Source organism: Dermacentor silvarum, chromosome 5 (assembly GCF_013339745.2).
Source record: "Dermacentor silvarum isolate Dsil-2018 chromosome 5, BIME_Dsil_1.4, whole genome shotgun sequence".
In the NCBI taxonomy this organism is placed as follows: domain Eukaryota; kingdom Metazoa; phylum Arthropoda; class Arachnida; order Ixodida; family Ixodidae; genus Dermacentor; species Dermacentor silvarum.
This window is the reverse complement of record NC_051158.1, coordinates 91,612,723-91,639,284: the sequence shown is the minus strand read 5'-3', so window position 1 is coordinate 91,639,284 and position 26,562 is coordinate 91,612,723. Positions and strand designations below refer to the sequence as shown.

At 44.5% G+C, this 26,562-nt stretch overlaps 1 protein-coding gene across 1 annotated transcript; it reads left to right on the top strand.

The window, feature by feature from the left end:
* Positions 1-23,635: 23,635 nt before the first annotated feature.
* On the top strand, positions 23,636-25,972 carry LOC119452499 (protein TsetseEP-like). Its single transcript, XM_037714611.2, has 3 exons — positions 23,636-23,837; positions 24,099-24,257; positions 25,746-25,972. The coding sequence occupies exons 1-3, from the start codon at positions 23,771-23,773 to the stop codon at positions 25,928-25,930; spliced, it is 411 nt and encodes a 136-aa protein (XP_037570539.1). The 5' UTR covers positions 23,636-23,770; the 3' UTR covers positions 25,931-25,972.
* The last annotated feature ends 590 nt before the right edge of the window (positions 25,973-26,562 follow it).

The following is a 26,562-nucleotide window of genomic DNA, read 5'->3' as shown; positions in this document are numbered from 1 at the left end:
GGCAATCAAAGAACGGTCACACATTTGGTGTCGTTTGTAAGTAAAGGTTAATAATTGTGATTCAGTTCATTTTTAACGAAAGTTTAATGGTACAATTCTCTCGAAACCAGTGCTATTCGCCGAATTTGTTCTTTTAAGGCTTGGTATCCTTTGCAAACTCTGCGGCGGCAATTCCTGGATTGGTATATGTATCGTAAAGTAATTGAATAAATACAGAATTAGTGATATTGATTGCCCAGTAAATTATGCCATTTCTTTTATTCTGCAAGTAACACCTGCCTTTTCGAGCAATTCACTTGAAAGAATAATATTGCGCCATCCGATAACCAGCGAAAAGGACAACACTGAAGAGTGGTGGGACGCAGCTCTACGCAGTCTCATATTATTAAGCGTCTCTTTCCTCCTTTACAATGCTTTCCTCCTTTACAATAGAGAGCAAACACGACTTCTTCCGTCGCGCGAAAGGCCGCGTGGGGACGGGAGGGAGGGTAGGCCAACGTATCTATAAACGTTGGGGTAGGCGACGTTTAGCTGCGGCACCAAATGCGGATTTATATAAAAACGTTGCGAGGCGAGAAGGTGGGTAAGATTTCCGACGCTGCTCGACGAGTGTCCCATTCTGATCTCGTCGAAAACCTCCGAGCCGCCCCCAGAGGCACCGGCAATAGGGAGTCTACATGCAACGCCGTTTAAAAAGGCGTTGCATGTAGGCTCCCTAACCGGCAACAGTCACCAACGCCGCGCGCGTTCGGTGCGAACGCGGGAAAAACGCCGACGGCGTCGACAACAGTTCTGCGCGTTGCTGGTGCTGCTGCATGTCCAAGTTTATACAGCTGATAAAACTATACTATCCTTACTCCGCATAGCTCTCTACTTATTTGCTATCGCAATTGATGCTTCGCCTTTCGGGTGAAACAGCGAAAAATTTTTGTTCTCCTTAACGTTCACCATTTCACCAGTCTTCTGGGACGAAGAGACTGCACAGGCCAGAAGCATTCCTGTTGTATCGCCTATCACGGGGTCTTCGCGTATTCCTACATAGCTTAAAAAAATCACAGCATATCCACGGGGTGAATGATGATGAGTAGCCGAAGCTCCGGAGGGAATCATCGGATCTCCCGCTTAAGGGGACGCTAGCACAAACGCGTTAGAAACGTGCAGTACTCTCTAGTAAGGGGGAGCGGCCACAGCGTCTTACGCAGCCATTTACACATGCCGGAACGTGCACCGCGTTTGCCGACGCCATCACATGACTGCTGAGAGAGTATACCCCCCGTATTCATAAACGCTCCTCGACTTGAACTTGACTTGCCACCGCTTTGGGCAGCGCGTTCGAAACGCGTTGAAGGTAAGGCGGAGAAGCCACAGCGTCTTACACCAGCTTCTTACATGGGCCGTAACGCGCTAGCAGAAACGCGTTAGAAACGCGCTAGAAACGCGGCCTTTCGTTAATGTTGGGTATTTATTGCCATCCTGACTGCGTGTGTCCATGTCCGCTTCGTGGCGTAGTGGGCTAACGCCGCGCGCTCGGAAGTGAGGGGTCCCTGGTTCGATTCCGCGCTACGGACACAACTTCGGAATTTTTTTCTCATTTTTCTCAGACTGGTTACACACTACTACTACGACGACGGGGACGGAACGGGTGCCGCTATAAGGAGCTTCGCCCCTAAAAGACCGGACTTGCGGCGTCGCCCTTGCGTGCGACCTGTAAAGTTCACGGAGCTGTTCAACATCTTTTTGTTACAGTCTGCTAAGCTCCCTAGAGAGCAAATTTTTTGTTTGAAGCACTTGAGCGTCAACGCACCCCACATGCTAATAGGGAGCTTTATTATAGCGGAAAACAGCAAACGCAAGGATTTAGCGTTAGCATGGCATGCTGAAAACTGTGCATGCGCAGAGCGTAAACGTAGCTAGAACTCTTACTGTATACGTACGCTATTTCCGGAATATAGCGTTCAACGCTAACGCACGCAAGTGATTCCGTACGTAGGGCAAGATGGCGGCAACTGTTGATGCGAGAGCCGTCCACTTCAGATCTATCGAGTCGTCGGCCTGCACTGTTCGGCTCATTCGTTCCCCACTAATTCAGGTGTTTGCTTTAGATTTGTGTGATGGATGCTTCGACAGCGGCGTACAGGTGACAAATGGGCGTTGTTTTCGATATACGTTCTCGATTAGCGGGGGAGTAGGCTTAACGAGAGGGTTTGCTCATGTTTGCTGTATCCGCCTCGAGATTGCGCCTAAGTGTATTTGCGTTAGCGTTAACGTTTTGCTCCGTTCCGTTACTCTAAAGCACTACCTTGTACCGCGCAGTCCAGCGTTTCTTTGCGTTAGCGTTGCGTCGCACGCTAACGCTAACGTAAGCGTTTTCCGCTATACTAAAACTCCCTAATATGGACGATATGCTTCCTCGACGACGTGTACAATCCGGCATAAGGTGTTCCGTCTACAACCTAAGTTCTTTAGCAGACTTAGATTGTGATTCGTAATGTTTACGGGACTTATTTCGGGGCACTGTGTCCTGGAGGTGGGCTGGCTGGCACGGTATCATTCGCTCGATAGCTCACAGCCTACGGCTTGCGTTGTCTACCCCATCGCTGTGCGCGCCGCCTTGTTCGCCCGTGTTTAGACACTGAATGACGTGCATATAAATTTTTGGTTTCTTGAGCTCTACTGAAAGGTGGTGCTGGGGCGGAGCGATTTCCGGTGATTACAGCAATACTGGATACGCCTGCTGCCAACATCGTCCTGATCGTGCGCGTACGAAGGGAAATTGGGTATACTCGGTGGATGCATCACCGTAACTGCAGGTGTAGAGGAAAGTCTCCATTATGCTAAAACGCTGCAATATTGTTTGCATATTTCTGCCGCACCTAAGAGATACCCCCTTCCAATCATGTTAATCACGTTAATCATCAATCATGTTAATTCGATCCAAATGTAAAGAACCGTCTTTCTTCTTTCGATAGAGGCGATAAGTCACTTTATGATAAGCGCGCACAAGAGTTTCATCATTTCTCCTGATACAAATGTACGTGAACGGGTGCCTGTACAAACATTGCACCGTCCGACTGAAGAAGTGATAAAGATAGGGCAGTGACCACTCATAGTCGCAGCGCTGCTGATACCAAGTGCATACATATACAATTAGCTTTCAAGAGCCGGGTTGCTCTCGAGAGCGATGAACGTGCGGTTGTTGCGATAACGCCACGGAAGCCAGATTACGTAACCAAGTGCTGTAGTGTGGATATCCCCAACACAGTGTAGTTGTTATGAAGTAGAATATTCTGTCCATATACATAATTGCGATAACAGTTATATAGGCACTCCAGGCACATTTCTACTGTCGGCGTCGCCGTAATGTTCCGTATAAAATACAGGCACAATAACATCGTCGTCGCGCGCCGTGTGCTGTATGTGCGAGTGAAAGTGTGCAAGTGAGCAAGGGTGGCTCACGACGATGGAGGGGGGTTCTACCCTGGCGGCGCCTGCGTATGGCGTGGCCGCACGCACACTATCTTGAAGGCGATCTGTGATGGGTACATAGTGCACCGAGTGCTGATAGCTTCGTGTGAGCTGTGTTCTCGCGGCTTAGTTCGCGCTGAAACGAGAGGAAGCACGAAGGTCAATTCGCTCGCTCCTGCTGCCGCGCTTCCTCGCTCCAGCGTTTTGACAGCGAGTGTGCGCTTTCATCTAGTGAGATGCGATCATGTTTGCTTGTACGCGTGTGACACCATGCTCGTTAATTAATTTAATTAGTACGCGAGTGTTTACACGCTTATAGGGCAGATAAAACCTCCTTATTTCGTATAGCTGTCTGCTAATTTGCTATCGCAATCGACGATTCACCTTTCGGACAGAAGTGCGACTTTTTCCGCTCATTCTTGCGATCTTGAACAGAGTTATAGAGCCCTCACGGAGATAGTCATCGAAGGAAGCAAGTCGGTGTACCCATCTAGACCTCATAAGTGCGTGTAATCCCCGTGAGAAACAGACGGAGCGCAGGAAGTGTCTTGCGTTTATGCGGGCGTCGGAAGAAATATTGGTGGCTCGTTTCGCGATGGCCTTGAAAAAAAATTGAGGAAGCTTGAGCTACGGCTTTAAGAGTGGAACGCTAAAGCGTTATTGGGACCCGTTCGCATCGCATTTTTCTTTATGAGTAGGCTTCACTGCAACCTGCGACGTGGGAAAGCCAGCTTATACAATCCAAGCTTACACTGATCCCCTTAAAGTCGGCTTCCTTTTTAAACACAAATGCATTGCTGGGAATAAACTTTTACAGGGGCAATGTGAGCCATCTTATATTAAAATGTGAGGGCTCTAGGACTGTTTTTATTGTTTTATTATTTGTTTGCTGTACCCCGAGGCGCGGGCGCGTCCAAAATTTGGAGGGCGCTTTAGCATTAAAAGATCCCAGAATGCGTGTAAGGCAGCTGCAGCTTTCTTTTTTTTTACCTTCGCCTCTGCGCGCCGCTACCGTTTCACGCTTCCATTGAGGCGAGCGCCATCTGGATGGGGTTTTCACAAGTAACCTACCCGAGCGCGCGGCTGTTGTTATGGTAGAAATGCTGGAAAAGGGGTTTGTGTTTCAGTTTCCTCGTAATAGAAGTATGTTTTCTCATACATTAAAATTACAATCTGACGCTATCATGACTGTAGGTTGTAGTTAAGTCGTACTTTCCGATTTTCCTGACGGAAATCACTCGGAGAAGTTCAATTTTTGTTCACTAACTCCTTGCGCCACGTGGAGGGAGTGTATGGTCGGTGTGGTTCGGGGTGAATTTCTCCGCCATGGACGCCGATACATACGCCGACGAGAAATTTTCTGCGAAAGGGGCCCGTTAAAATGCGGTGTCTAGTCGAGTGGTATAAAAAAAAGAACACGTGACCTTCTCCAAGCGAGCGGCGGGTGGTGAGGGGAACGAGTGGCGCGAGCGGACAGACAAAAAAAATGGTGTTGCGTCGACGACGTGACGGCAGTGGCGGCGGTGGTTGCGACGAAAGCCACGACAGTCGACAGCGAAGCGAGACCCACGGCGATGGAGAACACTCGTCCTGGGCCTAGCGGATTGCGTGGTTGGCATCGGAAATACGCTACAGCCGAGGATGCTCACTAAGCGAGATACGATGTGCGACGCGCGAAGCGGTGGGAGCAAGGCATTCGACAGCGAGTGCTGCTTTTCCGTGCTGAGAACATGTAACGTCTGACCCAGCTATATGAGCGCGCGAAGCCGCAGCTAAGCGTCGGAAACAAGCCGAAGATGCCGAGCTGCGAAAGCAGCAGCGCGACGATGCGAGACGGTGCATTACTAAGTGTGCAGCGGGCTTTCACCTGGACATGTTATAAGAGTGTAAGATGCTGCCGAACTTTTATTGCGATAGCAATTATATGGACACTTCCACCGGATTTCTGCCGTCGGCGTCGCCGTCGCCGTGAGGTTCCGTATAGATAAAATCTTCGCCGCGCGCCGTATGCCCGAGCGGAAGCGTGCGGGGACGCACGCTATCACGGAGAGGGAACGCACTCAATCTCCCACGCGCAAGCAAGGAAGCGGGAAGCGAGCGCCGGAGGTTGCGAAGGGGGGGGGGGGGGGGCACTTCTACTCTGCCAACAACCGCGCTCGTCGCTCGCACCGTCTCTTATCTCCACACGGCTCTGACCTTTATGAGCTGTGCTTTCGCCGCTCTGTTTCCGTTGAAGCGATAGACCGCACGTACCTTCGCCCGCTGCGGCGTATATGTGCTTGCTGCCAGCGTTTTGACAGTCGTTGTCTGCAGTCATTCAGTGTGATCTATTCATGTTTGTTTGTGCGCGCTCACACCACAGTTAGTAATAGTCGGGCCACATTTTCAAACGCACGCTACACATGCAATGCTGCCCGGATCGGCAGTGCAGCGCTACAGGTGTGTCCCTTCGCACGCGCTGCCCACGGGCAGCGCTTCTCATCAACACCACCTTTTCACACGTGCCTTCTCGTGGTCATCGAGTCTCTCTTTATGTCGGTCTACTTACGCCGCAGCACACCTGCTTACTTAATCAGCTCGTTTACTACAATTCATATTGCTACCAAAGCCGCTCACCTTACTTCGTATGACATTGCTGTGTTGCTATAGTCCGACGCGTTCACACCACGTCGTACTATATTTCGGCGTTTACGGAGCCCTGAAAGGAGACGTTGTCGCCCTTGCCTGAATAGAGTTGGGCCTGGCTGCGAGTTGCAACCAAGTCTCACTACTTTACTGATCATCGCAGTGTCTTCATAGGCATAAAAAATGATGAATAAACACTGTAGTCATGGCAAACATGTCTGTATATCATTTCGAAATCACACCTCGGCCACAGATCGACAATGGGCCTAGCCAGGGCAGTGAAGCTTTGGCTTTCAACCAGGATTAACTAAAGTTAAACGACACCAATCTTTTTTTCTTCGCGAAACAAGTGATAATTGTTAAATATCACATATTTGCTGGCGCTTTTTCAAACAATGTTGATGTGTCATTCACGCCGGTATAAAGTGGGCGACTGACCACAACAGACAGGTTTTTATCATCATCATCAGCCTATATTTATGTCCACTGCAGGACGAAGGCCTCTCCCTACAATCTCCAATTACCCCTGTCTTGCGCTATCTGATTCCAACTTGCGCCTGCAAATTTCCTCACTTCATCAGCCCACCTAGTTTTCTGCAGTCCTAGACTGCGCTTTCCTTCTCTTGGTATTCATTCTGTAACCCTAATGGTCCACGCGTTATGCATCCTACGCCTTATATGGCCTGCCCAACTCCATTTTTTATCTTAATGTCAATTAGAATATCGGCTATCCCCGTTGGCTCTCTGATCCACATCGCTCTCTTCCTGTCTCTTATCGTTAGGCTTAACATTTTTCGTTCCATCGCCCTTTGTGCGGTTCTTAACTTGTTCTCCAGCTTCTTTGTTAACCTCCAAGTTTCTGCCGCATATGTTAGCACCGGTAGAATGGAATGATTGTACACATTTCTTTTCAACGACATTGGTAACTTCCCTGTCTGGATTTGGTAATGCCCACCGTAAGCATTCTAACCCAATTTTATTCTTCACATTGCATAATGATAGTGTAAACAAAAATACAACCTTTGTAACACACGTAACTTCTTCGAATTTGATTATTCTTTGAGTTGTAAAATAACACGGATGTTCGAAATAAATGTTTACAGGTTATTCTCGTAGAAAATGTTTCGCAGAAAAAGTTGCTTGCACCGTGCTTTAACTAAGGCCCTACAAGTGACACTACGCTCAAATATAAAACGTGAAATCGCCCCATTCTTATATGGGCCTGCGTGGTTTGCCATCCATACAAACAGTGTGAAATACGTTCACTTGAATCGGCGCGAACAGGATTCGTGTCATCTGCCATAATTACAGCGACAGTTTTCAACCTACACACGCACCGCCATCGCTGAACCTACAACCGCTCTTGCTGTGTTACCACACTGACTCTCGAACGTTTCTGCACCCCATGATTAATTCCGTCGCTGGCTGTTGCGATTGCCGTCATATTACACCGTTAATGAAAATTGTATTCGTAGTTCCCATTCTTAGAACCTAATACATTGTTTGCTTACACCAACACGTTCACATACACTGCGCAAACACACCACAGCTAACACCCATAACACACCCCACCACACGGCAATGGGAGGCAGCGTTGTCTAGCTCCGACTCGACGGACCAGCTCAACCTGGTCAATCGAGCGAGAAGGGCAGCTAAGGCCGCTGGACTCCTGGACTGAGGGGACCACCCACTGCAGAGCGGACGAGCTACCTACGCTCGCGTGCTCTTGTTATTAAAGTTTATTCTCTCTCTCTCTCTCTCTTTACATACACATTTTCCAACAGTGTAATATCTTATCCGTACTAATTGTTCACTGTCATTAAACGATTTGCTAGTAAGTAGATTGTCTTACCTGTATTTATTTTCTTTTTGCTTGCTTGTTTTTTCTGTTTGGTTGCGTTCACTTGCCTATGGCAAATGCATTTAGATTGTTCGCCTGTTTCCTTGATTATTCGCTAATTTTCTGTTCCCACTACTGCTGCTACATAGCCATATAATAAGGTTGTAGTATGTGATAATAAATAAATAAATAAATAAACAAATAAATAAATAAATAAATAAATAAATAAATAAATTTCACGTGCTTTAAATTGTCAGTCTTCGCGTACGCTGCAGTGCAGATAATATCGTCGTTTCTTGGGCAGCACGTTGTGAATTTGGGTGGATTTGGTAACTGCGATAATTACCAATTAACTCATTAGTTTAACATGTAATTAGCACATGTAATTGCCACCGTAATTTTTTTTTATTTTGGGGTTCTGACGTGCCAAAGCCACGATATGATTTTGAGGTGCGCCGCAGTGGGGGACTGCGGATTAGTTCTGGCCGCCTTGGGCTATTTGCCATGCAACCATTGCATGGTACATCGGTGTTTTTTTTGCGTTTCTTCCCAATCGAAATGCGGCCGGGATTCAATCCCGCGCCTTCGGCCTTAGCAGCGCCGCGCTTAATCCACTAGGCTACCACGGAGGGTACCGCTTTAATTATTTACTGTAGGATACGCGTTGCAATAGCGTAATTGAAGCCGTCCAGCGCTTAATAAACGTGCACGAATTTAGAATACTGAGACTAGCAGCATTTTCTAGATATCTTTCTTAATACTGGCGAAACGATTCATTGGCGTTCAAGTTAGTATTTTACCAAGAAGCTTCCCCCTTGCAATTGCGAACAAAGCTAGGCAGAACATTGTTTGCTGACGGGCTTTTGATGATGGCCGCGGTGACGAAGATGATAATGAATTCCGCATCTTTGTTTTGATGCTGAGCTGTTTTGTTTTACGGGGAAGCTGTTAGCCCCTAGTTGGTCGGAATGTTTCGTGTCCGCGTCCGTTAGCAAAAATGTGGGCCGCTCCTGGAGCTAATGCAATACCGGGCCGAAATTGTGGACCCATCCAGAAGGTTGTCCAATACAGGGCCGACCCCCGGAGGAGGTGCAGGCTGAGAGCACTCAGCAAAGCGAAGTGAAAAGTACATACATTGTTTCGAATTACGCATATATACAACGTGCAGTACATCATTCCTTTCAATAAGTAACAAGCACAAAACAAGAAGCCGATCCACATATTCAATAGCTATCCCGCGAGAAATTCATAAGGGCGTTCTATGCCGCATATCGGGTTTCTGTACTAGAGGTCCTGTGTTCGAATCCTTCCCTGAAACATTTTTTGATAATGTTTGTTCATTTATTACACGGTAATTTGTTGAAAATGACGAGTTTACTAAAGTCACGAAGCCGTTTGAAGCCACAAGGGTGAAGTTTGGGCAAGGACGCTCCGATTGCTAGTCCCGTTGCAGCACTGCTATAGGTAGGCCACTCAAAGCTAGGCCTCCCGAGGAACCACAGCGACTACAAAGCGATTGTCACTACCATTATTTTAAAGTAATAAAACATTTCACACAGACATCAACAGGTGTAGTGGTTTTGCAACAGCTTCGCTGGGAATCCACTTTCGAAGGGCCGGGATGGCGAGTCAGTTTCTTTTACTTTACGAAATGCTGTTCGCAAATTAGGGGCCAAATTTTGGGGCGCAGACCCCTAATCAAGCCACTGCACATGCTTTTTGTGTGCGCCCCTACACATCCGTGTGAGGCTCAATAAAATTCTTATTTGATATGGTTTGATGGCTCATAAACTTACCAGGCCTGTTAAATATGATGGCCTTGAGGAATCGGAAGATGTGAGCGCTTCGACCTATACAAAAACGAGCCCACTACCGCGCACGATTACACCATGCGGAAGATGCCAGATTTTGCATCCACAGCCTGCAGTGCTTACGGGACACTGTCACCATCCGCTGATCAATATGTCGAAAGTAAGCTTAGCTTAGAGTATAATCAGACGTGCCTCTAGATATGACCGGTTTTTGTGTATTTAAAACGTTTAGTGGGAACTAGTTAGGTAAACAAAAATGCAAAAATCTGATTATCACTCAAGCACGTGCGCCGCCGCTAGTAGAACTATTGCCGAAAAAAAGCCATATCTCCACTGCACTGCTATTTTTATTTTGGCACTTTCTATAGTACGGTGCTAAACTCAAGCACACCTATAAAACATAGCTTGCGAGCACATTTTGTTCATAGACACTACTTAATATAAGTGTGCAGCGTAAGTGATGGTATAGAGACACACTATGCTAGAGATAGACAAAGCAAAGGAATGTCAAAACATTATGCACCTCATTTCAGCCTTAAGAGTACAACATACTTTAGTGCAGTTTCCTAACATAAAAGAACATAGGTGTTTTCTTATACCTCCATATTTATTTATAAGATTGCACTAAACACGTGAGCGAATATGCGAATGCATTCTGGTCTCTAATACGCAGAAACACAAATAAGAGTGCGAATAATTCACACGAGATGTACCGCTTCTTGTCGTCTTCGCGTTCTGATTCGGTTGATAAGATATCTGCAGGACATTATTAGCATTCAGCTGTTTTCTTGATACCACCTTTTATCAAAAGGTAATGAAGGTCAATATAATGTAACGTATGTATCTATTATTTTGATTATTTAATCATTTATTTATTTATTTGCTCACAAGTTCGAGCAGCAGGCCGATACAATAGGCGAGCAGTGCCTGAGGGGACTCGTCGGCCCCTTTTTAATAAGGACACCATAATTTGACAATAAACGTGCGGGCAGACAGGTTCTCCATACTTGGAGTGAAAATGAATGTGCATAACTTGAAACAGTTAACAACTGTTGAGTTCAAACAAAATACCAAAACTGCATCAACAAATTTAACAACACGCAAAGTACTTAACAAATATTACAAAATATGTAAGTACAGGGATTAGTACAGCGACCGGAATTAAAGTGCTACATATTGTCATATACATATTTGTTGCCTTAAAGTCAGGAGTACACAAAGCAAAATTACTGTGCACACAATGGGACCGTGCGATTATGAAAAAAAAACACTGCAGAAGTCACGAATGCTTCAAAATGATTACCTAATATGCGAGGAAATAGGACAAGTCAATGGCAACATAATTTTCACGAAGTACCTCCTACATTTGCCTAGACGTCCCCTTGTTGGACTCCGAATTCAACACGAAGAACATTTTGTTTCGAGCATAAGCTGAACAAAATGTCACTGACATTCCTGTTCCTTAGATAAAAGAAGTGAAGGAAACAGTTTCTGTTTTCAGTTTGAGTGTTTCCTCCGTTGTTAATAGTTGAAACTTATCTCAGCGCGTATTGTTTGTGACACTGCGGTTGAATGTTTGCATGGTTCACTCCCGCTATTGTACTTCCACTTCTACGCGTATGATATTGCAATCGCATAGCAGTATATTTACATGAACTTGCTCTATCAAAACATTAGCGCAGAGAGCTATAAATCATTGATAATGAAAGTAAAAAAAAAACCTGACTTTTTTCGAATACCAGAGAATTGAGATCATCTAGCTATGCTTCTACACTGCATTTGTGGAAAACACGGGGAATGCGGGATATAAAAACTCAAGATGATGTGTAACACGAGAACAAGGTGAGAGCAGGAGCCAACGTTTCGACAAGAGGACTTGTCTTCTCCAAGGCGACATTCGGCGCAGTTTATATAACTAGGGTTCTTCTAAAGGAGAGAGAAGGTAAGGCGGGTTGTTGAGGTAAGGAGCGAGAGTGTGTTAGGGGTGAGGATGTAGAATTGAAAAGAAAGATAATGCGCTACTGATAGCCGGTGGAGGAATTTGAGGCAGCGCCGTGTGTTAGCCCGTTGACGTCTCATTGCAGGTTCCTCTTTTCGCGGAAGGGGCCTGGAAGACGGGGAGGGGGGGGACGGTACATCTGGGAACCCTTGGTACATCCGGGAACGCTTTTCTCAAACGCTCGTTACTTGATAATATTTGGTGGTACCTTCGTAGGAGGTTGTTCATGTTTGGTGGGACATTAGAATAATTTTTTATAAAGGCTGCTGGTCTATTAGATTCCGGTGTAGGTTGTTTCTTAGCTAATGCCATGGCCTCTATGATCTTGACGCGACGTCATAAGCCCAGTCGAGAGAAATTTGTGGATGGTGTCGTTCCGCTAGTGTTAATTTAAGCTCATCTAGGTGGTGGATATAATCGTTGTCTTCGCTACAGATTCTTCGTATTCGTTTCGCTTGTCCGACAAAATTTCCTCGCTTGCAGTGTCACGGGTGATGACTGATGTAGTCTAAATACCGCTGGCTATCCGTTGGCTTCCGGTATGGTAAAGTGTTGTTCTCAGTTTTCCATTTTCTGTGTAAACCGTCGTTTCAAGGAAGTTGATCTGAGTAGGAGAGTGGTAAACAGTAAACTTAATACTTGGGCGAAAGTGGTTGAAATGGCTAATTAAATCGGTTAGGTTAGCGTGTTTGTGGCGTGTTCTCATATTATGCATATGTGGTCAATGCAATGCACGTACTTGTGGGGTTTTAAAGGGTATGATTTTATCCGGTTTGCTTCAAGCTGTCCCATGAAAATCTTGGCATACGTGGGAGCGAATGGTGTTCCCGTGCTTGTGCCGAAAGTTTGTAGGTATTGAATAAAATCCAATTAGAAATAGTTCGTCACTTCGCTGCCTATAAACCGGAATAATGTCATTCGTCTGCATGATAGGGCATCTCAGCATGGCTGTCCCCCCCCCCCCCCCTTTTTTTTTATTGCGATAAAGCCTTGCCCTTAAGGCATTATTCTTGATGTGTACTCGTATAGAAGTATTATATGTGTGCTCTGAGGATTGTGTTGTGTATGGATTGAAGCAATGTTTTGTGCAATCTGTTATCATGTATCCCGCGGTCATAGCTGGGCAGCGGAGGCCGGCTGGCAGTTGGAGATGCGTGCGTTCTGATTGTAAGCCGGGACATGTCTATATTAGGTGGTACGCTTCTGCCTCCATTGCTGGGACTCCTGAGCACAACTTCCTCCACCCTAGTAAGGTAAAGGGGGAAGGAGCAGACACACGGACGGATAAGAGCGCGCGTGTCCTGCCAGATAATATTTTTACGGCATTAGAGCGAGTTAAGGGGTTGTGGTGGGAGGGGAATGGCCGGAAGATCTTGATTAGGTGGGCAGTGTGCCTGCTGGTCAGCAGCAACGTCGTGAGGGTTCGCAGCATGGCCTTGAATCCAGGCTGTTTTAGATCCAGATGCTCCCTGCTTTTTTTATAGCAGCTGTCGCTCTTTCGACGGCGCCTCTCCCGATCGACCGCAATACAGTAAATAAAATGTAGCAGCCCCATAGAACCCAAGAAATAAATGTGCAGCCTCATAGGACATAATCGATTGTTGTAATGAAAAACCTTCGCGCCCCCACTGCTGAAGCTCACGACTGACCTGTGGCTTCCGTAAACGGTATCGAAAACTGAAGAAGACAAAGAGGTTGAAAACGTGGGAGGCGAGGGTAGACCTTTAGGTGATTTGATATTCTGTGCTCTCTTACTTCTTTAGAGTCTCCGGCGCGAATTTTTGTCAATTACCAGAAATTTCAGAGTGTATTAAAAGTGACCCTCAACTCCCAGATAACGGTGCCGGATGACATCAAAGCCATGAGTCTTTGCGCGGTATTAAAAAGTTCATATAAAAAATCTCTGTTCAATATTAACAAAGATAAACGTACTCACTCTCCTTGGTGGAATTCGGAGTGCACGCGGGATTATAGAAGACGAAAAGCCGCTTGGAAAAAACTACTTTACAATCAGTCTCCGAGTAACTGGAGTGATTATAAGTTTGCAGCTGCCATATTCAAAAGAACTGTATTGAATGCCAAAGACGAATATGATAAAAAACATCATGAATTCCTCTCTAAGCCTAACAACAAAAAAGCACTGTTCAGATTCCTTCGGTATAGAAAGTTCATACCGACATCAGCGAATTCTACATCGATAATTCTTTCACCACGCGAGATATCTGCTTCATTAGAATTCATAGGAAAGGGATTAGCTCAACGCTTAACATCACGTTTGCCGAATCGACAATTAAGACCTCCCATCGCGGATGACTTTGTGGAAGTCACAGTGTCGGAGCTTTCCAATATCGTTAGATCTTTGCCTGCCTCAGCACCAGGTCCTGATGGCATTTCCAATGCCATGTTAAAAATTTTGTTTGCAATATCTCCTGAGGAACTTCTCAACACCGTTAATTATTCTCTTAAAAATGCTTGGATTCCTCAAGAATGGAGGACAGCCAAAATAATTCCGCTACTTAAAAAACAAGGAGCTGGCTACAATCTTGACAAAATTCGACCTATTTCTCTTACCTCAAATATGGTAAAACTTATTGAAAGAGTTCTATATGATCGCATGATAGATCATATATCTAAAAATTCGTTACTGAGCCCAAGTCAAATAGGTTTCCGGCTTGGTCTCTCTATTTGGTGTGCGCATGTAGACTTGGAAAGCCGTATCCAACTTGCTAGAAATAGAAAAGAATTGAGTGCTTTAGTGACTCTTGACGTGGCGAAAGCTTATGACAGTGTCGAGTACCCACTACTACTGGACAGATTACAGTCCTACAATTTTCCGAGATATATAACGACATGGATTTTTGCATTTTTAAGAAATAGAAAATTTTATTGTTTTCAAAACGGCGTTTCTTCAACAAAATTCGATCAGACAAGAGGGGTGCCCCAGGGGGCTGTTCTGTCTCCTGTCCTATTTAACCTTTTGATGAGTTCAATTCCACTGAGCCGGGAAGTTCATCTCTATGTCTATGCAGACGACATCGCATTTTTCGCGACAGCAAGAGACATCAATTCCCTTTACCTGTCCTTGGAAACATACCTCAGTATGCTAGAGACGTGGCTTCACACTCTTCACCTGTCTCTAAACGTAAACAAAAGTGCAGTCCTTGTCTTTCCGCTTTCCGGGCCGATACATTTATCTTTAGTATATGATCAGAGAACAATTCCACAAGTAGAGTCGCTTAAGTACCTGGGTATCACGTATGATGAAAAACTTAGCTGGCGTTGTCACATAGAAAATATTGCAACAAAAGGGACACGAGCTGTAGGTTTATTACGTAGAATCAGTAACCGGCGATCTGGTATGCGAAGTGACACATTAATTATGATCTACCGTATGTATGTACGACCGATTATAGAATTTGGATGTGTTTTGTTTTCCGGAGGTGCAAAATATAAAATAAGACCACTTGTTCTTTTAGAGAGAGAAGCTCTTCGAATATGTTTAGGGCCTGCCTAAATTCGTTGCTAATAACGTGTTATACCAGGAAGCGCGCTTACCTTCTCTTCACACGAGATTCTGTATGCTTACGGTTCAAACCTACTTAAGGGCTTAAGAATCGCCTCTTAGACGTACAGAATATATATTTATTAGTGAACCAAATTCATTTTTTGAGATCACGTGGCCTCGGTTACATACCCCACAGGTTGTATTTGTGCAGGCACATTTGGCACCTTTAAATGTTCACATTAGGGAAATCATTCCGTTTGATAGGTCCACATTGTCCTTTAAAATAGAATTTGCGGATATTTTCCCCAATAACGCAAAACTGCTGCCACCAACATATTTGAATGCCCTTTTGCAAGATTATTTGGCCCATTTCCCAATAAATGTAATAGCGACTGATGCTTCCTCGTGTGAAGAGAAGGCAGGCGTGGGAATATACTCACCATCCCTCGATTGGTCTTTTTCACTTCGCCTGCCAGATTACACACCAGTTTTTCAGGCCGAACTTCTGGCAATAATTCTTGCATTGAGAAAATTACCGCTATATGTTACAAAAAGTTATTATTGTCACAGATTCACTTTCTGTATGCAGCGCGCTTAACGCATCTACAAATTTGGCAGCTTTAAACACGTTTTATACATTAGCTCCTTCCCACTTAAAGTTAGTTCATTTAGTATGGGTACCAGGCCACCGAGACATCCAACTTAATGAAATAGCTGATTCTTTAGCACGAGCTTCTTTAAAGGGTCCGGCGATATCTGTGCTGCCGGAAACTGCGTATATCACTGCAGCCAGATATAGGCAGTTTGCTTTGACTGAAGACAAGAAAAGCCTCGCACTAGCAAAATCAACAGACTTTATACATCTAAATTATTCTTGGAATCGACAGTGGTGTCCCAACCGGCAATTCGAAGTAACATTGACAAGACTGCGTTGCCGTATTCCACAACTAAATTTTTACTTGCACAGATGTGGTCTGGCGGCATCACCATTATGCTACCTCTGCAATGAACCAGAATCTATCGATCACTTTTTACTATCCTGTCGGCGGTTTTCTAATCATCGACAACGATGTTTAGAAATCCCACTTCGTAATCTAGGACTGCCGTTAAGCAGTTCAGTTTTACTCTCACTTGGAGCCACGGTGTTAGGATATGGCCACGGGAATGTTTGCCGAGCCATTTATAACTTTTTATGTGACACAAAAAGATTGCCTTATTAATATTTTCCCATTGTTACGTGATTGCTTTATTTATCCTTCAATAAATTATAGCTTTAGCAAATTCAAAAAGTAAGGTCATAAAACCACAATTATGTTATTATTATTATTATTATTATTATTATTATTATTATTATTATTATTATTATTATTATTATTATTATTATTATTATTATTATTCGAAATCTACGTATTTCCTTTGCTGTATTTAATTTATTATTAAATTCATATTACTATTCCTATTCAGGCAAGGCTGACTAACTTAGTAAACACTACTTAATTCTTTTATTATTGCTTTATTTCTCATTTTCAATTAGTCATGTATTTTTATTCTTATACTTATGTATTTATAAATTAATTTATTTCAAATTTCTATCATAATACCACCCGGTTCGTGGCCTATCCCCCTCAGTGGGTTGTGCCAAGTATTGAGGCATCATCATCATCATCATCATCTTTAGGTGATGGCTCGAGCCAGGGCCATTTTAACATTTCGATTAATAAACCGCATCCGACGGACATCATTCTCTCTCTTCAGCAACGGTGCTATGTAGGGTAATACCACCAGCCTTTTTTTATTTATTTTGGATTTGGTTGACAATGCATGATCGAGGGACACTGCAGGTCATATATTTTCTTTTAACACTAACTAGATAGAAACATGGCGCCGCTGGTCTTAAGTTCTCAAAGGACGTTGTGACTGCACTGGAATTTCGATTGGCCGTGACAGGAAAAAATGCAGTATCCATGAAATGAAATCTTCATAAGAAACGTTGCCTTTCCCATCGAGGACCTTGCAATATGCAGCATTCAAAACAGATTTTTTTAATTGGAACTTTCTATGCGAGGCCACTAGGATTTTCCGGACTATAACGGCTGGCGCTCGCTGGGTTGCTGGCTGGGTTGCTGTTCTGCTGTTTTCTTGCCCAATCGCTTATGCTTTAAAAACATTCAGTTTTGTACTCGATGTTGGTATCAAGCCTCATCACAGCAGCCCGACGTTTATATGAATAGTCCACAGTCACACCTATAGTTTTAATGCGTTAACGCCAGCTATCTCTTTGAGATAATTGCTTAGCACGGATGAATGTGTGGACGCCAGTTTCCTTTAGGTCAAAGATGCAGCAATTAAATGGGCAAATTTATGACACTTGAGTAGCCGCTTCACAAATCTTCGCCTTGCATAGATTCCAAGATGTGCGTCAGATCTGCATTGTTTTTGTTTGAATGACATTTTGCGCAGTATGTATACGATAAATGCAATCGATTTGCAGGGCGTTGCTGTGTTTTTCCTGTCAAGTACTTTAGTTTTACGTACTGTAATAAAAAGTTGTCGCAGTTTCACCTGAAAGGCGAAGCATCAATTGCGATAGCAAAATTGTAGAGAGCTAGCTATACGGAGTAATGATATTAGCTTTATCAGCTGTATAAACTTGGACATGCAGCAGCACCGGTAACACGCAGAACTGTTGTTGACGCCGTCAGCGTTTTGCCCGCGTTCGCTCAAAATGCGTGCGGCGTTGGTGACTGTTGCCGGAGCCTCTGATATAAATAGGCACTTAGTGCCGCAGCTAAACGTCGCCTCCCTTCCCTCCCCCACGGCCTCTCGCGCGTCGGAAGAAGGCGCGTTTGCTCTACATATATGGTGATTGTAAAGGAGGAAAGAGACGCCTACTTCTGCAGCCCTTAAGCGAGCACGGCGCAGAACGCGCGTTTGTTCTCCGCCGTGCGTTCACTCCCCGTGAAAGCGCGCGCCCCTCGCGCCCTTTCACTCGCACATACAGCGTTCGGCGCGCGGCGACGATTTCATCTCCACTGACGTCATACGGAACCTCACGGCGACGGCGATGGCGACGGCGACGCCGACGGCAGAAATCTGCTTTTGAGTGTCCATATAATTTTCATCGCAATAAAACGTCAAGCTAACGTAAGTGGACAGAAGGCTACCTTGTGCCTTGTGTCTAGCTTGTCAAATGGGCATCAATCTATTAGCATGCCTCGTGCAATTCTATCCACGGTCGAACTCAAGAAAAGACAGGGGTTGACAGGAAGTTGGAGGCTGATGAACACAAATCCCCTTCTGGAAACATTGGCTCGAGCAACATTCTTTGTTCGACCACTGGTAGTCACTTCGATAAACGGTGCTTCAAAAGGTGCGTTACAAATTTATTTAAAATATCCTAAAGATTCAACAATCAAGCGATTTCCTCTGAACTGCTCTTACTACACAGGCATACATGTTGAAATTACCACAAAGCAATAACTAGACAAATAAATATGAAAATAACAATGATTGTTTCTTGAGCCAAAAAAAAAGAGGACGATTGATCCCGATGTAAGACTTGAAGCCCATCATTCCAGGAATTCACAACATATTCCACACTGCGAAGAGCAGACGCTGCTAAATCCTGCACTGTAAAAAATTCCAGTCAATTTCCCCAACAAAATGAACCTGAACTGCTGAAGAGCATAACTGTCACGCAATTAGCCGAAGCCTATGGGCGAGGTATTCGTTTACGTCTAACCGACGTGCGAGCACGAAGCGAGCAAGGTCGTTGCGTGATAAGGGCACCAGCTCTCCCACAAGACCTGTATATTTTATGTAGTTTACAGCCGACCAGTTTTTAGTCCTCTCTACAGCACATTACATCTCAATTTAATAATTTCATACATAATACATTAACAATTCATTACCGTATGTCATGGCGCTCTTTGGCCATAGCTGGCCCCTTGCGCCAATAAACGCCACACATCAATCAAGAACTGTGTCTCACCCGTATATAGAAAATAAATTTGAGTTGAGCAATCTTTGTATTGGTCGAACGCGCCAATGTATAAACCAGTGGCTGAGAGAACTCGAGAAGAATAAGGTATATGCTGATGAGAATATGGTCATTTACATCATCAGTTGGTGTCGCTATGTTCCAGTGTCTATTTTGGCAATGATTCTTTGCCGAGGGAAAGTGGGAAGAGTCAGATACATTCCTCAAGCCGTCCAGGCAGAGAAACACATTGACATGTGCATCACTGCAACGTCACTCGCCTTGACAACACGGGGAGAATGCATGGTTTGAATTATGATTGTTACAATATAACAAGTTGTGAATGAAGTGTGTAGCATACGCTGGTGGCAGTTGGCATTGTCCTAGCGCTTGGTGACACCTTGCGGTTTATGCAAAAAATAATGTTGAGTTGCAAGTCAAGCATTCATGCTGGGCACTTCTTGTGCATAATATATGCATGTTTGTTGCTGGTCTTTGAATAAATTTATATGTAGAATTCTCAAGGTGACGTTGCCACCTGTCATTCAATAATATGACTTTTCTTGCTGATCAAGCACCTGCTCACTCCAGGACTAGCCTACCTGGTGTTCCAGTTGTGTAATGTGCCGATCTACAAGCTTTTATAACAATGTTCTAGGGCTGATAACGATACCTGTAATGTATAAGTCACTATAGAAGACCATCTTCCTTATATGCAATGTATAGCTTGTCTTCGTGCACAATGTCTGCTATAAAATAGGTTCGAAGTTATTCAATGAAAAAAAACTTGACCTGTGCCATGAGAAGTTTCTGCATATCATTCACAGCCCTGCAATGCTCTCCGCGAAGTACCAGGTTGAGTATGCGGAACAGCAAAAAGTCGGCGGGTACCCTTGGAAAAAAAAGTGCACGGGTGGGAAGCCTGGGGAACGTTCGCTTCACCAATAATTGTGTCGCAATTCAGGCTGATTGCCAACAAGCGTTCGTCAACAAGAAACCATTTAGAGCGTCCTTGAAGCTGTTGTCTTACACAAGTAAATGCGCTTCAATGTCGATTGAGAACGCGCCAGAATATAAAAAAAAAACAATTCATTATTGCACATTCAGGACGCCAGTTTATATGAAGGAAGCATTGAGGACAAAAAATTTTCTAACACGCAGTATATATAGTCTGCTCCAACTAACTGGATGACAGGTGTCCCCTTTCTAGGTCATTACTAAAGTCTTAATGTCTGGCGAGAAATCAGACGTGCTATTCAAACAAGCCACAATGAAAAATGGCAGACTCACGGCGAAGCATCCATCATTTCGGAACTACTTGTAGCTCAAGTTTCTAACAAAAAAACTTAATGTTCACCCTTTCTTCTATGCGAGAATTTATGACAATGTCTACGAAGAAGGGTACCTTCTAGTAATGATATTTAGGCGGACAGAGATAATCTGCTTACAAAATATGTGCTTATACAAAATACATTCTTTGTTTATACAAAAGATACTCTATTAAGCTTCTGCAATAGTAACATCGTCACCTCTTAGTGTGAAAGCAGGTTTGGGGCTACAGAAGCCACAAAAAAAGCAAAAGACAGGTGGTCCTGATGCCTTGCTATTTCCTCCCCACTTTGCCATGACTTCGCGAATTTTCATAACCTCTACAAAGGCTCGTTAACCTCTACATGCCTCGTTAACCGCGTTTCACTAACTAAACAGGACACTACAATCTCAAGGAACCAGCTACTTCATATGCCTTGTTTCTATAACTTTCGCTGTGTCGCAACTGCCAAACCGAAGAAAATATCTTAAAACTTGTGACGTCACAATGGTGCAGCGACGCGGTGGTTCTTGGCACTGCAGGCTACGTTAAAAAAAAAGATGGTCATTCCTTCATTTACTGCAGCAATATTAAACAATTTTTTCCAAACTAATGCAAATAATGAAAATAATGTTTGAACCGCCGCTTTAGCAGTCTAAATGGGTTTAATGTTTCTCTTTAATTTCTCTTGAAACAAAGATTTTATGTGGCTGGGAAAAAATACATCTGGCTTGATCCGCACGAGTTTGTTCTGCTTTGATGTTATTCAGTTATGGAGAGGCCCTCAGCAGAATGCCCTCGCTAATCTATTCTATGTGCTTTGTGAGCCAGAAATGATACGCGGTAAACCTTATTGCATTGACATGTACCGTATATCATTGCTACACACTTAGCGTTTATGCTATCACTGTGGCACGTCCTCTTCCGGTCACGTCGCCAGGGCAGTAGGTGTCAGTAGCAAATGAGTCTTACACGTGGCCAAGTTTCCGAATGCAGGTGCTAAAAATAGAAACAATTTCAAATTTAAACTCCCCTAAAACAGCAATGATTGTGGTGTTGCGCTGCTGGGCGCAACATGGTCAAGGATTCGAGCCCGGCTGCTGTAGCGGCATTCTGATGAGGGCGGAAGACAAAAATGCTCGTGTCCCATGCATTGTATGCTTGTCAAAGAACACCAGGCGGTAACGTTATTCCGGAGTCCTCGTTGCGGTATGCCTCGTATTAGGAATGCGGTTTGGCACTCAAAACCCCAAAGTTAATTTTAATTCGAGAAACGTTTAGGGATGCATGTTACCTGGCGACATTGAATGCAGGAGACGCACGTTGAATAGCAAGAAAGCACTTGTGCTAGTTGATGAACATTCGTTTCGGGAAAAACAGCCTTAAAGCATACAGGAATCAATGCGGACTTTCAACTACAAGTTTGTGAAAAACATGTGTGCACTTAACAACACGACGAAGAAAGATTTAAAGTATCTTTACAATGAATCTGAATTTGCGATGCTGTTCACGGTACGCAAATTCATTTTTTGTTATGAGCAATCGCATGTAGTAGGAAGTCAGCGCTCGTTTTTGTAACTGGCTTTTTCATCCCTGTCGATTGTAGTGCTTTTTTCAAATATGAGCCATTTTATTTTCAATTTATAATGAATTTCTACGTGGCATAAGGAGGAAATGAAACGAGCCAAAACCACTGAACGCTGTTTCACGCAGAATGTGCCGCGTTAACTTTCCAAGTGTTCTGTCGCGTACAGTTAGCATTGCTTGCAGTTGTCATGCTGGACAGTTCTGAACATTTCACTTATTTAGGCTAAGTATACATTTCTTAATGTCCCAAATTAGAATATTTCGCGGCCGCCGTGGCCCGGCCGGATTCGTGGGATCGAAACTCGGCCACGGCGGCCGCATTTCGATGGGGGCGAAATGCGAAAACACCCGTGTACTTAGATTTAGGTGCACGTTAAGGAACCCCAGGTGGTCCAAATTATTTCGGAGTCCCCCACTACGGGGTGCCTCATAATCAAATCGTGATTTTGGCACGTAAAACACCATAATTTAATTTTTTTAGGCAGCAATATACAATACACAACAAGACATTTCTCTTCCGAGGAATACGAGGCAAAAGACGTCTCTAAGTCGCCTGACTGGTCCTCGAAACCAAACAGTTGCGCAAGAGCTCGGTTGATTTTTGATCGATAGTGTTCGCCCCAGGGTCATCCTCGAAACAGATGGTGCTTATACACCGCAGATTCAGCATAATTCCACATTCTGCCATTGGACTTGCTTTTGGGAGACTGGACCGATGGTCTAAGTCGCAGGAAATGCAAGGACTTCCTCGGCCCGAAGTCTGCGGAAAGACACTTGGTCTGCTTGTTAACTGATATTGTTTACTTCTTGTTCACTTTCCTCGCATAGCTGATATAAGCAGTGCTTTATAGGCGGAAGGAAAGCAAAACTGAAAGACGAAAAAAACCCATTTGACCGACTTGCCTAACGCTGAAACATCCCAGGACCCGATGACAGTTTTTGCGTAGTAGTTCTCAGTAAAATTTATGCAATTTATGCATTGTTGTATAGCATGACAAAAAGATTGCTTTCTGTTTCATTTTGAATGCATTTTTGTGGAGCAAGCTTTTTTCATGTAAAATGCGCAATGTCTGGCTTCAAACACATCCACGTTTCTCAATGACCGCAAAAATGCTCTGTGTGGGTTGCACATGTTGTGATGACCTTTGACGATTTCATGAGTATTAGCTTCGATGGTGATTGAAAACATACGTGTGAGGAAAAGAAAGTATGAAGGGGAAAAGGTTTTGTTGACTGCTTGGCCTCCACACACTTTGTTATGTTGAATCTCAATGAAATATAGACATCGCACAGCAAAAAAAAAAAAAAAAAAACAGGAAGTACAACGTCATTTTCAACCGTATATTGAAGGGGTGGAACTTGCCAATACTGGAGTAAGAATCTCGCAAAAGATCACAGGAACTCCCTATCACTGGCGTCGGGTCGCCGAGATTTCTAGACGTAATTACTTCAACGAGACAATGCCTATTGTTGGCAGCCCGAATATCCGGAGCCACACTAACAGGTATTCCCAAACTGAAGACACCTAATCGTTCCGTCGGCCGCTACGGAAATGGTATCTCGTCAGTGCGATTAGATAAGAAGGCAATGAGTATTTAAATATCGGATGAGTAGCTTGTTCTAGCAGACCCAGGCCTGACCGGAGCGACCATGAAGGCCCTGTCAGTCATCGCCATCACTCTGGCGCTTGTCGCTCAGTGCAGCTTTGCCGAACGGAGTGAGTGTGCACTTAATATCAAACTATTTCGCTTATTGAATACGGCTAAAGCTAACAAATAAAGAGTTATTGCCTCAACGTGCGCCTCTGTTTAAGGCTAGTATAAAAGATGTTTGTCTTTCAGAAACGTTTCCACGATGCTACTTAATTCCCTACGATGCAGCCTGAATCAAAATCTCCTTTTAATAAGTGCATTCTCACCCACCTTATTCAATTTTAGGCGCCTTCTAAATATAGAAATCGTTTGTTGCTTTGACGCAGAAGCCGAGTCCGTGGAAAACTTCAGCCAACTTCGTGCGCTCTACCCGATACCTTGGTTTCCACGGCCATTTCCTCGGCCATTACCTGGGCCATGGCCACAACCATGGCCTCGAGGTCTGCCCTGGCCTTTGCCTGAACCAATGGTTTCCATGCTGAAAGGTAAGTCGGAGCAGCTGTAGTGTAAAGTGTGGCACGTTATCCACAATAAATTAATGGACCAGAAAGCGCTAGTTAGCCGCAGGTAGTCGAAATTAGTCTGGCATTCTCAATTCTTCAAGAACCTACCCTTCTGTTTTATCTTACGTACATAGGCTGTATGAAGTTGGTGTGCTTGATCCTTGGACTTCCTGAAGGTCATGTTTTTTTGGCAGTTATTTTGTCATAACCAAGAAGTTTTACATTAATTCATCTTACAAACTTAGCATTTGCCATTTTTTTTGTTGAACACCCGAATCAAACCCGAGCCTTTCATTTCGCATGAATTGACCTGTTTATTTATTTGTTGCTGCCAAATACAAGCACAAAGTGGAATCACCTTGTCTTCTCCATTGTTGCAATGGATGGCAGAACGTCAATTAACTCAGCAATCTGTTAGAACTTTCTGAAGTAGTAAGGAATTATGGAAAAATCAGTTCCTCCCGCCCCCCGGAAGCCTTTTACAAAAAATTCACAACAAAATAAACGTGGTCATCCACTTGGGTGGTTGATCACATTACCCTTTTAAGTACGAATCCTTTCTTGGCGAACATTTTCCACTTTGACAGTATCTATCTATCTATCTATCTATCTATCTATCTATCTATCTATCTATCTAGCCTACGTCTTGGAGCTCTCATGGCTGTTTCGTTAACTTGGTATTTACGAAAATTGGCATATAGTATGACAACAATGTATGGTGAACATAAATGATAGGTGATGGCATGACTGTCATGACATGCGTGTCTTGTAGGTCATGAAACAGCCGCCTGAAATGACAGTGAGCCAGCGTAAAACATGAACACTCATAAACCACTGAAATGGGTTCGGACGTGGGCACTAAGTGAAGGAAACACTAAAGGATTGTGGTAGAAGCCATAGTCATGACCATGACTCAGCAAAAATGACAATAACTCAGCAAAAAAGATTAACACTCAAAAACTACTGAAATGAGTTTTGAAGTGGGTACTGAGTGAAGGAAACACTAAAGGATGATGGTAGAAGTCATAGTCAGGAGCATGACTCAGCCAAAATGACAATGACTCACCGAAATGACAATGACTCACCGTAAAAACATTAACGCTCAAAAACCACTGAAATGGCTTCTGACTTGGGCACTAAGTGAAGGAAACACCAAGCGATGATGGTAGAAGCCATAGTCTCGGCAAAAATAACAATGACTCACGGAAAAACATTAACACTCAAAAAACACTGAAATTGTTTCGCACGCGGGAACTAAGTGAAGGAAACACTAAAGGATGGTGGTAGAAGCCATGGTAATGACTATGACTCAGCAAAAATGAGAATCAGCAAAAAGAGATTAACACTCAAAAACCACTGAAATGAGTTCAGACGTGGTTACTAAGTGAAGGAAGCACTAAAGGATGGTGGTAGAAGCAATAGCCAATAGCCATCAAGTGAAGCGCGCGGGTCGACCTTCTTTTGATGCAGACTTGCCGGAAGAGGATATTTCTGCCGAGGAGCAACCCAACACGAGGCAACGCCGAGCCGTTATTCCCAGGCCCCAGCCCTGGCCCCAGCCTTGGCCCCAGCCGTGGCCCCAGCCGTGGCCTCATCCACTCCCTGTTCCTGTGCCCAACCCCTGGCCCATTCCCTACCCGAGACGCAGGGTTTGATGAGAGTGAAAATTGCAGCAAATTGGAATAAACGCCGACCTCATCGTTGTCTTTTAAATATTGCCTTTCCTGATTTTCTTGTTTGCTTGTGAACAGGTGCGAGCACATATTAAGGCGGAAATTATTAAAACCAAGCTTAACACTTCCACGCAACTATTTTCCAAGAATACCTTCCTTCGAACTGCCAGACTGCAAAAAAATTACTCCATCTCCCGCTAAAGGGAACCATGTGTGGATGCGAATCAGCGGGAAGATGGTTAGCTTGAGCGGGAGATGGTTTCGCGGTAGCGGCCCGAGCGCTTATCGCGGCGCTGCACAAGAGAATGAGGCGCGCGCGCTCCGTGGCGCCAGCAGTGGAGTATGCAGCTGTCGCACCACCTGTCGTGCGCGCTGCTCCGGATTCCTAGAGGAGAGAAAGGGGGAGGGGACGCGCATGCGCTGTGGGGGTGTTGGGCGCGGGTGCTGCTCCGTACAGGATTCCTAGAAGAGCGAAAGGGGGAGCGTAGGAGAGGAGAAAGAGGGGAGGGGACGGGCATGCGCTGTGGGGGTGTGGTGGGACGCGGGAGGGACGGACAGAGCGACCGGCAAGAAATTCTTCGCATTTAGAAATGTTTGCTTGATTGCAGACTCAG

Excerpts from the sequence above, each read along its gene's own strand:
- LOC119452499 (XM_037714611.2), top strand. The coding sequence starts at position 23,771 with ATGAAGGCCCTGTCAGTCATCGCCATCACTCTGGCGCTTGTCGCTCAG. Across the intron at positions 23,838-24,098 it reads GTGCAGCTTTGCCGAACGGA|AAGCCGAGTCCGTGGAAAAC; the intron begins GTGAGTGTGCAC and ends GCTTTGACGCAG. Across the intron at positions 24,258-25,745 it reads AATGGTTTCCATGCTGAAAG|ACTTGCCGGAAGAGGATATT; the intron begins GTAAGTCGGAGC and ends CTTTTGATGCAG.